This window comes from Nuphar pumila, chromosome 9, assembly GCF_984573655.1.
Source record: "Nuphar pumila chromosome 9, dmNupPumi1.hap1.1, whole genome shotgun sequence".
Taxonomy (NCBI): Eukaryota; Viridiplantae; Streptophyta; class Magnoliopsida; order Nymphaeales; family Nymphaeaceae; genus Nuphar; species Nuphar pumila.
Genome location: NC_143257.1, coordinates 126,440,055 through 126,456,238, shown reverse-complemented (window position 1 = coordinate 126,456,238; position 16,184 = coordinate 126,440,055). Strand labels below are relative to the sequence as shown.

General features: G+C 37.3%; 1 protein-coding gene and 1 non-coding gene across 2 annotated transcripts; both read right to left on the bottom strand.

Annotated features, from left to right (window-relative positions):
* Nucleotides 1–949: 949 nt before the first annotated feature.
* Nucleotides 950–1,020, bottom strand: TRNAG-GCC (transfer RNA glycine (anticodon GCC)). Its single transcript has one exon. It is a non-coding gene; the product is annotated as a tRNA-Gly (tRNA).
* Nucleotides 1,021–2,532: 1,512 nt separating this feature from the next.
* Nucleotides 2,533–14,312, bottom strand: LOC149829351 (protein EMSY-LIKE 3-like). Its single transcript, XM_090017351.1, has 8 exons — nt 14,253–14,312; nt 8,984–9,189; nt 8,686–8,795; nt 8,366–8,612; nt 7,861–8,088; nt 4,538–4,606; nt 4,352–4,409; nt 2,533–2,909 (listed from the first exon to the last, which is right to left on the bottom strand). The coding sequence occupies exons 1-8, from the start codon at nt 14,278–14,280 to the stop codon at nt 2,893–2,895; spliced, it is 963 nt and encodes a 320-aa protein (XP_089873477.1). The 5' UTR covers nt 14,281–14,312; the 3' UTR covers nt 2,533–2,892.
* Between the last annotated feature and the right edge of the window lie 1,872 nt (nt 14,313–16,184).

Here is a 16,184-nt window from a genome sequence, read left to right as displayed (position 1 = left end):
GCTTCGAAGGACCACCTTCCATTACCTGCACAGAGGATTTAATCCAGAAATCCTCTTCTTTCTCTCTCTCCCCTTTCTCCCTTTTATTTGTTACAGGAAAATGAGGAGACGAGCCTCCACTCTTTCTTGCGCGGTAATTGTGAAAGCAGAGAGAGAGAGAGACGAAGGATAGGGCAGAAGACGACACTGCAAAATGAGAGACAAAGAGCCAGACAGAGAGGGAAGGAGTGAAAAAGGGGAGAAAAGGGGGAGAGAGAAAGAGAGAGAGCGGGAAGAGGAGACTCACTCCCGCAGGTGGAAGTGGTGAAGACGATGCTCCAGTCGTCTCCTGTATGCGGTAACGGTGGAAGAAGAGAAAGAGGAAGTCACTCTGGCAGGTGAAAGTGGCGAAGATGATGCTCTAGTCATCTTCTGTGCACGGTAACGGTGGAAGAAGAGAAAGAGGAAGTCACTCTCGCAGGTGAAAGTGGCGAAGATGATGCTCTAGTCATCTTATGTGAACTGTAACGGTTGAAGCAGAGAGAGAGAGAGGAGGTCACTCTCGCAGGTGGAAGTGGCAAAGACGATGCTCCAGTCATCTCCTGTGCGCGGTAATGGTGGAAGACAGAGAGAGGAAGGAGACGACTCTGAAAAAGGAAGAGAGAGGGAAAAGGGAAACACGAAACCCAAGGTGAAAGTTTGTGTTTTTTATTATTTTATTTGAGCGTGCCTGATCCGGACCCGCCTAACCAGGTGTGCAGCCCTTGTGGGAAGGCGTCTTGCGATAGTTCATGATAAAAGAGTCATGTGAATGGGTAGGATAGCTCATAGTCTCGTAGATTGGTCACGTCACGGGCAGTGCCCCAGGCCCAGGGTGGTGTCCGTTTGGTTGAATGGACACAACACCAGACCAAGACTTAAGTGAGTGGAATATAACATAAATGTAAAAAAAAAAAAAATCTAAAACGATTGCACCAGCCGGGAATCGAACCCGGGTCTGTACCGTGGCAGGGTACTATTCTACCACTAGACCACTGGTGCGCTTGTTGTTACACCGATCAAAATTAAAATATAAAACCTATTTACAATCAAGAAAATTCGACGTAAAGTTGAGCACGTCACAATCCTCTAACCTCGTGAGTCGTGACAAAATATCATAATATTTTTTGCAATGCTATACAAAGCAACATCGTAAACAATAATAGGTTGCCACACCAAAACCAAATGGTATAGTTGTATAATTGGTAGGGTTCTAACTAACCCTCCCTTGCCTTTCAAAAACAAAAAAAAGTTTTCATATCTTTAAGTTTTGCAATCTTAAGATTTAAAATTTAAATGACTATTTCAAAACTATATCGTGATAGAAAACCTTGTGAAAAGATCAGGTGAAATCTGATTGCACAAATATTTGTGTATTATGCACCTGATCAACAGGGCCTGTCAGGTGTGGGACCCAAGACCTGATGGAGGGTAATTGGGTGCTTAATGCACAAATTTTTGTGCAATCATATTGCACCCTGGACTTGAAAACCTTGGGTAAAACCTTTATGTGATTTTTCCCACATGTTTTTAACTTTCATTATTTCATGTAAAATTGCAATTTCAAACATATTTGTTTTTGTGAGGTATTTCCCCAAAAACTAGAGAAAAATGAGAACTGTGAAGATCTCTTGAGAATTTTATGAATAATACGTTTTAATCTTTTGTCACTATGTTTATGATTAAGAGACCACCATTTGCCTGCATGAAATTCTCTCTCTCTCTTTCTTTTCCTAGGTCATAGATTTGTTAAAATCCTTGTTTGGACTTTCAACATGTTCCGTTTCAAAATACTCAAAATCTCATCGCGATAAACAAGTTTATTATATCCAACATAGCAGACGGTTTTCTCAGGTGGGGTTCTCAAAACCAACAATTACCATTTTACAGCTTTGTCAAAGTACCATAGACCAAACCTCCCAATACCATAAATACGTACATTCCAAATTGTATACATGCCTTGCGATGCCACACCAAAAACGGGGAATTTTATTGATTTTCAAGTTTCTCACTAATATTAGGAACTTTAAAAGTCCATGGGTTTTCCTTCGTCCTAAAAAAAAAAGGTGACCAATGTTTCTTGATTTTCAGTGTTCTAATATGGGAAAAATGTGAGAAATCATGATATTTTATAATTTGATCAGCAACAATAATGCATTTTGAATCACATCTACGTTAAAATGTCACACACGGTGATTTTTTTTGTTTGAGGAAAGTGAAAATCTAATAGAGAGAGAGAGAGAGGGAGCAGCTTGTCACATGAAAAATTTTCCCATCTCTAGAGATTGGAAAATTTTTCATACGAGAAACTTAAATTTTTTAAAAAAATCATGTGATAAATTTTCTCTCGTTTGGACAATTGAAGGAACTGCACCTTTCTTTTCCACTCACATTTTCCCTATCATTTCCCTACTTCCAAACGTGCCTTAGAAGGGAGAACTTGACATGCTCCCCAAAACAGCCAAAATCTGTCACAAGGACACGGTTAAAAGGGCAAGAGACAGGCCATTTTTTGTGCAATTTTCTGTTAAGAATAGTATACAAACCGACAGGACAAGTTGGAGCACCCCTGTGACATGGGGCAAAATACAGATTAATTTTGGCCTTTGGAACTCCATCCCCAGTAATCTTGAATCCACAAAATGCTTAAGACTCTTAACAGTTCAAGCGAGTAGAATATTTACAGATTAGCTTCCATATGTTACAAATCAACAGCCTCAGCCTTCATTGCTACGAAACCGTGCTGATCAATGGATTTAGTTTGCACATTCTGTCAAGCCAACCCAATCAGAATCTTCACTTCCATAGCCCCTCAAGTGTTAACCTTAACCATGTTGCGTCCCATATGTATGCCATGCCTTCCTCTGTTCCTTGTCAGAAAACATGGTCGCCTGTTGATCCAGAGAAACATATAAACATAGACTTGAAGTTTATAAGCCAGACAGCCACATGAGGATCGACCAAATAATTCAAAACTCTCTTCAAGAAAAGCAGAAAAGAAAAGGATGCCCAAAGATGGGCTGTGTAGAAAGGTCGAATCCAGATGCAATCTGAAACCAAATCTGATAGAAAAGATCTTGCAAATAACCCCATTTCAACCTTCATTCCATGTCAAAGGCATTCAAATCCTGGTCCTGTGAAAACTAAAATTTCCACTGTATGCCTTAATGGTCTAAAATCAGGTGGATCCCACCTGGATCCTAATCTGAATCTAGATAGCATATCCCTAGGTAGATTCTAACCAGGACCGAGATTAAGGGCAGCATATGGATCCTTATCCAATACATGGGACTTGTGTGGATTGGAATCATGTTAGGGTCCAGAATTTTTTCGACGAGAGAGGGTCTACGGCATTGGAGCCCATATTTTGTTAAATAAATATTAGAAGTCTGGATCTCAATCACATATTCCCTACCCAAGTCGCCCATAACAATATTTGTTGAAGTGAATGGCCAAACTAGACAAATGCAATGCAATGAAGCCCCTGAGAGGCAACGCCATAAAACAGAACCACAAACAACTAAAAAAAAAAAGAGAGAACATCTGGGAATGTTTCTAACATGTTTGTCTTCATTGGGAAAATAACGATTGAATTCCTTGCATAAATTCAAACAAGGCAAACGATTTAAGGAAATTTATCATGATCTCATGATAAAATTGCCATATCATCATGCTAATGACAAAAAAAAAGTGTATCACATTGTTTTTGCATACTTACTCTTTAGTAAAAATGTCACAGAAAATTGCAATATGTTTAAACTATAAATGATATTTATGAATATATATATCACGATTACATGATCAAATTCGGATAACATTGCAATAAGATTAAAAAAAATCATAAATTGAATATATCACACAGGTTTTGCTTAATTTCTTTTAGATAAAATGTTACAAAAATTATTGCAATAAATTCATTATCAGCAATATTTTTGACATAGATGATGAATAAACACAAAACCAGGTTGATGGGGCGTGCACATGCAAGACAGGAAAGGAAAACAATAGGTAAAAATAGGAGATTGACATAAAAGGAAGGGCTAAAAAAAGGGAAAAAAATGAAGCATTTGTCTTGCCCTTCAACTTGGTGTAAGATTTAACTATCTCAAAGAGTTACCATTTATCCAAATTGATAGCTAGACAGATTAAGTTGACATAATAGACTTGAGAACAAGTCATCTGAGTCGATGCCAAATCACATGATGTTGGGCCAGACATAAACCAAGTCTTGTCAAGCTAACACTACGACACAGATTTAGCTTTTGTAAGGGTCAGTATTAACTATGAAGATATAACCATGCATGTAAGAATAAAGATGAGTCTACAGTCTCACCGAAATCTGACATACTGTCAAGTTTTTGAATAGCTTCAAGTAGGGATTGCTCATGTTCCTGCACAGTGAATGAAGTTTGTTAACTGGCAATTTCGGGTAAATTTCAAAATACTAGCTGATTTCCATAAGCAAAAGATCAAGTAATGAGAGGAAAGGGTGATGGGTGAATTAGGAAGAGAACCTTACTTTGAGAATTAATTTAGCCTTCTCTACCAGAACAGGATCAGGATTCTCTGCTCCACATACCCTTTCTACCTGTCCAACATGATACAAACCATTGCAGAAGTATGAAAATTGCCTCAATTTCCCAGTAAGACAGATTTGAATTCTACGGCTGGATTGACAAAGAGAAGTATCATATACAAGGTTGACATGTAAAAGAGAAAAATGAGAGGCATCAGCCACTAAAATGAAGGGATTAACAACAATCACACAATTCTGTTAAAAGGAAGATTAAAATTATACAAGCTAAAAAAAAGCAGGAAAGTACAATCCGTTATTGGCTCATAGCCAGCAAAAAATATGCCAGATCCTTAAAGAATCAGATAGAAAGATGAGTGCAAAAGCTGCCAAGGCTAAATAAACAAAATGAACAAGAATAAATAAATATATTGTTTTCTTGCATTCTATGGGAGATAATCAACCGTAAATCCACAAGCACATAAGGTCCAAACATGATTAAATATTTCAAAAAGCGATGCTTATGCAGCCAGCCGAAGATAGAAGCAAACTGTCAACGAGTTATTAAAAACATGAATAAAATATAAAACATCATCTACCTTAAGTGTCACACTATTCTCTAACATTCACCAATCTGTTTTTTCCATCATGTCTATGAATCTCTATCATCAACTAACGTCTCAACACATCCACAAACATATCTTCAGGGCCTACATTGAGAAGTTGATCTTTTTCTGTTCTCTTCCAAGCTGAATTCCTGAACAATGATGTGTGGCAGTTCAATCCCACCTCAAAATCACTTCCCCACGCCTGCAAACATGTTTTTTGATGACAAGGAACCCTTGACGAAGTGAGGGAAAAACCCGGGTGGGGCCCCATGACCACCCTGCCTTATGTGGCCCACCTCTGAAAGCTACAGACACATCCATGCGCCAGTGGGGATGCCTGCAAACATGTTAACCTGATAGGGTGGTGAACTCATGCCTATTCTTCATATTACATGCACTAAAAAAACATCTAACCTTGTCAAGGTCTTCTCAGAAAGACTTAATGCTAAAACATACATTTCTCTGACTCTAGAACCCAGGGTACATTTAAGCTAGATTTTCTGGGACAAACGTCCAACAAGCTAATATTTTGGCAAAGCATTTTGTGTAAATCCTGGAAATACTCCATTTTCTAAAAGTAAGGAAACATGGATATTTGGTCTTCCTAAGCAGGAAGCAACACCCATAAATCTACATTGCAAACAGCTAAGTAGATCATTTAGCTCCACTGGTCTATGGTGGAGGGTCTCTAAGCATAGTTGGAAAATCTATTAGCACTCTACTGTGATAAGAAAAACAGATATAGACTGCACAATGTTAAGCACTTGAGCTCGTGAAGGACATCAAGATTAAAGCTCACATTGACAGTCCTTCACTCAATTGCATTCTTCTTAGCAAGTATGCCTTAACCTATACAACTCATGAAATCCTAGATTAGTGTCAGAAACCTTCTGGCAAACTCCCAGTGCAACTGCAAGATGCTTGGTATATTTGCACACTGTATGGAGTACCCATTACATTGGACACTTTAGCCACTTATTGTAGATGTATCTGTTTGAATTTCCTTCCATTTCAAGAAACTATATACATATCCTATCCTAGCCTAAATATTATAAAAGTAGAAGCAAGAGTATTAAGTGTCAAAAATTGAATCCTTTATAACTTTTTCTTAATTGGCATTGTTGTCATGTGTTAAAGAATGTCATTTTGAATTTGTTTGGTCATTTGTGTATCATTTTTTCCAATAAACAAAGTATTACTTACATGGCATTTTGTAAATTTTCAAAAAATTAAGAGTCGCCATTTAATGCAAAAAATGGTCCTCTCTCTCTCTCTGGCCAGGAGGACACCTACGTTCCACCTACCTTCCATTTACACATACAATGCATTCATCAATTGCAAGAATATAAATCGTTTTGAAACTTACCATTTTTGATAAACCTAGCCAATTAAGAATTATAGCTTACAGTTATGATATATTGCAGTTTTGTAAACCATTCATTTTTCAGTTTTCACCCTTTAAGGCCAGCTGTTGTGGTGGCAGTTCACGTTTTATGATTATCAAAAATGGTCTATAAAAGGCATTTGGGACAAAGTTGAGATCCATCCCAATATGATAAAATTGCTTGCCTAAATTTTAGCATGTGCTTGCCTCAAAATTTGCCTCTCTTTATCATGGTATGTTCATTTTTTTACCTTTTAAGTTTTATTCCTATGGTATATATAACTTTTTTTTTGTTTTTTAAAGCAATTACATATTTTTATTAACCTTTCTTTCATTTGTTGGATAATTGGATAAACAATATATGACAATACTTTATAATGATATTTCTTTTTTTACCATTTTTTTCTTGCATGCTTTAAATTAAACATATAGTAAGCTGTATAAAAAAAAATATGTAATTGATTTAGTTCTTTTGCATTGTAGGTTTTAAATTACAATATAATACAATCTGTTTCAAACACATACATATATTCATTTTTTATTCATCTTATTTGTCATAAAAATATTAATAACACCACAATCTATTTAGGCCTGGCCACAATTTATAATATGCTTATTATTTACATTAGTTTTACTTCCAATCTTGATAAATGTATATGATTTAAACCTTTTTTATCATTTGAATTATCTTATAGGGCCCAGCCATATGAGCGGGCCGATTATCTAGTAAGGTACATAATACATACATTCATATAGATATACTTGTACATTACAAACATATGTATCTCTCAATCTTCAAACATAATTTTGTTGTTCAACAGATTGGCAGAATCCATCACTTGCAATTTTGCAATCCACCATTAATAAAAATTTATTTGAAACCAACATTATGCAACTGTAAGAATGTTATAATCCATAGTTGCAACAGATACAGGTAGACATATGAAAAGGTCATAAAAGTTTCAAGTACGTCATAACTGATAAGAATATTGTACCAAATTTTTTAAAACCATACCAATTTGCATATAATGAGGTTGAAGCAGTCTTATAGGTTATCATATAAAAATGAGTATGTTACAACATTACTTGAAAGATCACCACTTACACCCATAACAGAGGCACTTATATTGAAGCTAAAGTTATGCCACATCAATTCATGCATTCAGCAATAGTAGTTAGAAGATCGTTAACATGCATACAATTCATGCTCAATAATGGCCACACTTAATTTACAGGTTTTAAATGCATTCACACATTCAGTTTATTATTCACATTTTTTAAAATTGTGGAAAATTAACAATAAAAAATTGGAATTAATGGCCACATCATTACCTTACCTCTTGAATAATCATATGTGTCTCACGAATCTCAATCCTGTCCCCCTCTTTCATAACACCATTACCTGATAAACGGACATGACTCTTGCGGTGGTGTACTTTAAGTGATCCCCTTGCTTTACCTGCAACAGGCACCTGCCTGTTGTGACCCACAGATTTCACAGCCTGTTCAACATTTCCTTGATTTACAGGTGTATCTTCAACCCATTGATTGTCTCTAAAATGTGTCTAACATAACAAGCAACCATCAGATAACAAATCCATTAAGAGAATAAAGATTTAAAGCACATATCACAGGAATCATGACACTCAAAAACTATGCAAGAAAAGTGCAAAACCTACACATGTACCAGCACACTTGAGCTAATAACATCCTGTCTGTGCTTAAGACGCAGAAGCGGAACAGGAGTTATATAATACACCAAAAGATAACCATGAAAAGTAACACACCAACTGAGCCTAAAGGAAACAAATGGTGTTTCATATAGTAAAGAACAACACTTACAGAAGGTATTGCTGCAGATGAAGATTGCATACGAGGTATATAGTTTGGAGATGATGCTGTAAGATGACCTGAAGGGAGTGCCGATGAGGATTGCACCTGAGGTAAGTAGTTTGGGGATGACGATGTTGTAAGATGTGTCATTTTCAGCCTCTTGCAGGAATTTACATTTGAACTAGGTAGTGCACTAGGAGCATGTGTGGTATTTGATAACAGTTCCTGAGAGCCAGAAGCTCCATTCCTCCATTCCCTACTTTGAATGATTTTGGAAAAGAAAAAGCTCAGAGAGAGAGAGAGAGAGAGAGAGAGAGAGAGAGAGAGACCTTATATGCCTGATCGAGTCATCTGAATCAGCTATAGCTAAGCTTTCTCTGTGCTCAACATCTGAAACCCTAAGCTCCTGCCTTAATTCAGATATAAGTTTTTCTTTGCACTGAAAAGAAGATTTTCAGCACATCATTTTTTATATTGAAAAATCCAAGTTGAAAGCAAATTAAGAAAGAAAAAAGATGGAACTATAGTTGCCAAAATTGAAAAGCAGGAAACCAAAAGTCCTAAGCTGTTCAGCAAAATGACAACAATAGAATATTTTCAAAAGAACATATATACTAAGATACATACCCAAGAAAGACCATTTGATTGAGCAATGAAAGCCTTTAAAACAGCATTATATGCCTCTATCTCTAGAATATGAATTTGTTGTTCCACATCAGGAAAGGGACCTCTCTGAGGTACAGATGCTGTGGGAACTCTCATATTCCCAGTAAAGCGTACCACTCCTTTAGTAAACCTGTCGATGTTCTGTACAGGAAGATCATCGTCTGTTCCTGTATAAAAGTCAGAGGACTTTCAGTGTTCAGCTGATGGCTATTGTTAGAAATCCACCAGCTTTTTTTTTTCCTTCTCTTTCATGAGAGCAAATTTTACAATAGCAGCAAAAGGAAAGAAGACTAAGAAATGAATCTGTATGGTACAAAAAGGTAAGCCGGAGAGAATACAGCACATTTGACAATCACATAAAACCCTAACTTTGCAAATATGTTTCGAAACAAAGCTGCCCGTCATGTTCAGACCAATTAGCATTTATGTATCCATATTCATTTATCAACTGATCTATCAACCCAATGGGACAATGAAGCATCATGAATTTGAGGCCATCTTTGGCGTAATAGTGTTAGCTCAAGCATCCTTCTATTATTCTCTTAGAAGCATGTCTTATTTCTGCACCTCTGTGTATTTCTTACAATGCATATTCAACAAGAGAGTCCATACATGTTGGTCCAAATTCTATTATCCCCATGTAGGTACGAGATGTACGGGAAAACCAACCTTCTCTTCTATACCTGTGAACAATAACTGATGTTCTTACTCAAACAAGCCTTCATAATGAAAGCAATGCCTTGAGCAGCAAGTACTTCCAAATACTCCCAGGGACACCGAGGACCAATTGATGCTGGCAAGGAATCACCCCTCTATCAAGATTTTGGAGCTTTAGGGATTTTCTATCAATTGACCATGTAGATTATGCCATTTTTGTCCTTTTTGCAGTATGGTTTACTTCTTCTTGGAATCAGAAAGTTGAGTTTATCATTGGAGGCAAAAGAACAACATACGAACTCCAAGGGTGCACCAGAAAGAGACTAATTCTCAGGTTGCCTCATTGAGTGTTCAATTATATTTCCATCAACACAACCAAATATGGTACTGGGGCACTCCCGGAGATACAGGTAAACCAACTGATATGCTCTCTGCTATTTGTTATATTATATTTCTCTGTTAGTACACAAGGAGAAAATCAGCTTCTTGGTTATGATACAAGAAGGGAATGAAATTACAGACAGACGAATTAATGTGTGGGATACAATGCAGGAAGCTTGAGCACCTCCAACCGAAGGGAAGTTGTTTAAGGCTCTCTGTGCTTGTTATGTGACAGTGATTTCCATTTTCTACAGTGTTGCTATATTTGGTTATTGGGTATTTGAAGCAACATTATGAGTTTCATTCTCAAAGTTGTGGTTAGAATCGTGCCTAAGTGCTCATAGGCACCTAGATAACCTAAGTGCAGGCCTAGTGCCCTAGGTGCCTAGGTGAACACCTAGGTAGGGAGCACCTAGAACAGTAATTTTATATATGATTTTTATAATCTTTTAAACATCCTAACCTTGTATTAGCAGTGTTTTTTTTAAATATAGATTTTTCAGTTCTTTTTCTTATTTTTTATGTTTTTTATATTTTCTATTTTAATATATTTTTTGGCTCTCTAGGTGATGCCTAGTGCATACCAAATCCCTAGGCACCACCTAGAGCATTCGACTACTAAGATTCTCAATAATTTTGAGCAAATTATAGGAAGCATTATCAAGTCCATATTTTCTTCCCAGGTCTATCTAAGACTTTACTTCTTGGATGTCAAAATTGTAAGGGGGTCATCAACTTTCACCAGATTTGAATCACCAAGGTAGAAATATCTACTCCATCCGGCTCCCTTCCCCACCAACCATACATACACAGGACAAAGCAAATAAGGAAATATAACTGATGCGTGCCTGGGCCCTGGGTTCGGACTCGGTTCAAGTCAATGGTCAAGGTAGGCTAATTTGGTAGACAGGGTAAATTTGGTTCTGACAGAGTTTGAGAGAAAAATCAGTTCTCCCAAACGGCTGCACAGAAAAATACCAAATTTGGGGGGTAGGTTCTAGACACGTGGAACTAGGTCCCAACAAAAATCCAGGTCTAAAATTCACGAGGTTTGGGAGATATAAGCTTGAGAAGTGAGCCCTAGATTCCCGATAGTTCGAGAGATATGACTGACATAAGTCTGACTAAATTCTGTTGTTAACAACAATAGAATTGGGTCAAGTTTGGGTTACTCTTGGGTTGGGTAGGTTCACACTTGACTTGGGCTAAGGGAAACGTTTTAGCTGACTTACTCAGGTTTGGGTGACTCACTGGAGGGATTCTACAGAAGGTGGGATGGGCTGGTTGAGGTCTGTTTCACCAGGGATTGGTTCGGGAAGGTAGGGAGCACTGGTTCTTTGGGTTGAGCCATATGAACAAGTGAATGAACCTCGGGCAGCCGCCTAAGCTCCAATGCAAGTGCCTAGACCTACTAGAGGTCTGACCTCCAAGACTTAGATGGTTTAGGGGAAGAAGAAGATGAAGAGAGAGAGAGCCTAGAGGCAAGAGGTAAAAGAAAGAGAGAGACGGTTTTGAGAGAGGGAGAGAGAGCAATAGAGAGAAGTTCCAATATTTCATTCCATTTCCTTAAAAAAAGGGAATTACGAGCCTATATATAGGCTGAGAGGGCTTCATAAAACCTTTACACAACTTACAAAACTAATTTAAATATTATCCTAAATTAAGATAAACCTCTTTGGCCTAGGCTAAATATAGATAAGCCTTCTTGGACCAAAAACTATTGCTAGATAAACCATTTTTGGACTTGTTCATTTTTGGAGTTTTGGCATCCAGAAATAGCCAAGCCTCTTGACTACCTTTCTTCCATTAGACTCATTTTAACCCTCTTGCACGTCCTACAACTCTCCAAAAATAGGTGAGAACGCCCCCTAGGTGGGCCGCACCTGGGCCAGCTGGTCTTCAATTGGGTCTTGTGGATCTGGATCAATCCAATCCATATCAATAACAAATGACCTTCCCATCCTCCTTCACAATACAACCTCATTACCAACTTCATCACTAATAACTGGACTACATTTTAATATTTGACATGACAATATGTAGAAGAAAATTAAAAGGAAATAAACAAAAATATTGTAAAACCAACCATATAACCCAAAATTCCTTGAAGAAAACAATTCAAACATGAAAAGAGTTATTTAAACACAGGAATTCTTCAAAGCAAACCAACTGCCTTTATCTCCCTTACTACAATAACTTGAACTTGATTTTTCTTTTGCTTCTTTCCTCCCAATGGTCAGAGAGAGCTTGAAGCCCATTAAAATCATTTCATTACCAAAATTTGCTCGACCTTCCATCTTTAAAATATATACTTGTATAATTAATAACTAGCTTCAACAACCTGTTTGGCATTTCCTTTGTTTCATGTATTTGTTTTCAAGAAATTTTCATTTTAGATTCTTAAATCAACCAGTCAAAACACCTTTTGGAGGATTTATTTCATTGGCTTTTAGGATGACGACATCCCACAAACAGAATCTGCACAGGTAGCTTCCACATTCTTCAGTAGGCCATCTTCTGTGGTATCTAATCGGGTCTTCAAGATATGGCGTGGAAGAATCTAGCACCTTGATTTTTATTTTTATTTTCACTTTCTTTTGACAACAGAGCTTATTGACTGGCTTATTTCAACAATCTTCCTCAGGAACAAAAAGATATTATATGGTATCTTCTCAGGTTACATAACAACCCATCTCTTCAAATTATAGCCATAATTTTTTTTATCTTGAAACCTTTAATTCAGATCGCTAGGGCCAGGTCTCACATCGCAGGCTTCCTCAATCTAAACTGGGTGATTTCTATTCCAATTTTTTAAGGGCCTCAATGCATCAGATAAAATGTTCATTTGCTTGATTGTAGCCACCGGTTTGAACCTCCTTTATAGTAAGTTATACATCAAATTTGCCTTCCCATAAAGAAGCCACGCCCATTAACTCCATCAGTGGGTTCGACTAGCTAAGAAACACAGCAAAATGAATATCAAAAGTTTACAACCAGAAAACATTCTATTTGCATACAAATAACTAGAAAATGACCGTTAATACCGAACAAATACAAAAAGTTTCAGCATTTTCCTAATACAAAGAAAATTATCACAGTTTTCCTAGAAAGAAAATTCAAGTTTGCTGCCAAACCTTATCAAAACCTTAATCCCTAGTCATTTAAGCAAACCTCCACATCACACTAACCATCACAAAATCTTATGAATCCATTACTATAGTGCACATAAACCACAATTTCTCAGTCTTTCAATGAAAACACAAAGATTTAATACCACACAAGAGGCCTTGATTCGCTTGCACCCTAATCTGAACCACTCCAGAATCCGGACTTATGCTCTAATGCCAAGCAGAAATTTCTGTCCCACTTTTAGAATCCTATACATAAATGCAGAACCCTAGAGAACAAGCTTCACACTCAAACCATAATCTGCACCAGAAACCAAACTCAAACTCCAAAGACCAAACAGAAACACATCAATTCTTCTAAAAACCATAAGCAAACAATTTCCATTCTTCTCGAACCTTAAAATCTACAAATCTGGAGTTAAATATCAGTAGCTCCCTCATGCCCTAATCCACAATAAACCAGAATCCAGTCTCAAACCAAAACCTAAAGGGACAAACATCAACCCCCCTAAGCACAAGCAATCCAGGTACCTAAAAAGACCCGATAACGTTAGGAAGACCAATCAACGACTTGCTCAAACCCCTAGCCCTATCAAACCAGAATCTCCACTTCAAACACTAAGGAGAGAATCAAACACCTCATTCTCGCCCAAAGTATTGATCCGAAACCCTAGAAAGAACCTTCAGTGGCTACACCAAGCTCTAATCCACACCACAACAAAACCGAAATCTAAACCCTAATCCTAAACAGAAAGTAACCAAGATTCCATCCCTGAAACGCTAAAAGAAATATCCTCACGGGGACTACAAGGAACAAAAAACCGCTAATTGAAACCCTCAAACAACTCCACATCTCACCCAAAAATTGCACGAAAAAAAATCGAAGAAAAAACCCTCAAAGAATAAGAAAACCATAATCGGAACCCTAGACAACTCCAATTCTCACTCAAAAATAATACCAGAAAAGATTTGAAAAAAACGATGTAAAACACAACAGTTCCCTTAGAATCTAATAACATCAAAAGCCTAGAAACGAAAACTATCGAGAGAGAGAGAGAGGGGACCGCTACTATCGAGCTTCGCACATTCCATCGAGCAGAAGAAGTTGCAAGATCATCGGCGGAGGGGGGACGGCTGGAGAACGGCCACCGTCGACCGGAAACAGCAGAAAGAGGGCGAGCGAGAGTTTTCCGGCAAGGATTCGACGGAAGCGGGGTGGGTTTCGGAAGGGCAAAAATGGAAAACGTGACGGAAAAAATTGGAGGGCTCGGGACAAGCGGGTAGGGAATACCCGGGAACCCGGTATTCCATTTGGCGAACTATTTTACCAAAATAACCTTTAATTTTTCGCATGAACTGCAGAACTAGACAATCATTTTCATTTCCTAATGAGGATATATCAGTCATTTGATTAACTTTTTGGTGATTGCACTCTTGTAAAACAAGGGAAAGATGGGGGTATTTATACTTCTCTTTTTTATATATATTTTACACATTATTATTTATATATATTATACATAAAAAATATATAATTTTTACTTATACAAGCTCTCCTGCACCGAACACCTTGTGTTCAGGCTCAACTCTTTTAAAGCTAAATGAGCTGTTCGTGGCTTGGCTCACCAACTATACAAACTCATCATGAACGAGTTTGTGACGAGCCGAACTGAGCCCAGTCACGAGCTACTCAATTCGTTTACAAGCCCTAGACCTGACATGCGACACAAAGTATGACACAAATTCAATTTTTTTTTTTTTGATAAAAAAAAACGACGAAACGGAAAATTTAAATTATTGGTTAAAAACAGGTAGTATTTTATGTATTAAAATGAATAAAAATTAAAGTAGTAAAAGTCCGTGGGCTTATTACCCCTGTCTGTGTAAGATTTTTTTTTCTTTTTTGGGACCCCAAAGCTCTTGGTAGGTGCATCAAGATGGGTGGTCCAAATCAAACGAACTCTTTTTAGGTAGGATGTGAATGGAATGCCTACCATCAAATAGACCACATTGAAAGTTCTCTTGCCGGCTTAGAAGGTTCTCAAGTGGGCTTGGGTCTGGATCGGGCCATGAGTCAGGCTGGTCAAATGTTCAGCCTCTCAAAATGTTCTCTATGATATATACAGTTGGGAATATTTCAAAATTAGATATTCAGTTGTTATTACAACCATAATAATTTTTTTTTTTGAAAAAGGCTTGGTAAAATGAAAAATAATATTTTAGAAGCATAAAAAATATAAATAAAAAAGTTAGCACTGGAATTTTGTTGATAGAAACATAAATGCCATAATAAAATTATGATATTTTTATTCAAGTGATGATATTGCAATATCATGAAAACAATATTGCAATATACTGAGCCTTTTAAACTATTTGTTAATTCTCCAATCAGTGAACACTGGCTGGCCTTCAGTTGGTAAAAATATCAATTGCATATTGCTTATGCGACAACACCTATTGGTCCCTCAATTTTTGGTGGGCCGTACAGCATGTCAATTCAAGGGCATTTTATCTCATCTTCAAAAGCTATCAGCAAGCATGTAAAACTCGGGACATAATTTATCCGTCCAACCTGATCTGGTCCCCCTTTGTTGCGGTGGAATGGCCTTGGGCATGCTGGAATAGGGGCCCACTTGGGGATTTTGTTTCCCCCAATTTGGAATGCTCTATGAGATGGACAGAGACCCCTTTTGTCTGATCTATCCTCATCTTAAATGGAATGAAACAAATAATTGGGGGTCCCCTTAGGGATTCAACCATTCGGGTTTGGATCAGATATCTGACCCATACTTCCGAAAAAGGGTCAGGGATCACCATGTTCATGTTATAATCTTGGAAATTACAAATCTGGTTAAAAGCTGAAACCAAACCCAGTTGCAACTAAGATCTAATCTGATGAAGCTCAAAAGTAAATTAGATGCGGATCTGATAAGGGCTCTCTCTTACCTCAAAGTCCAAATCCAAATGTAGGTTTCATGTTAAAATCTTGAAAATGTCTG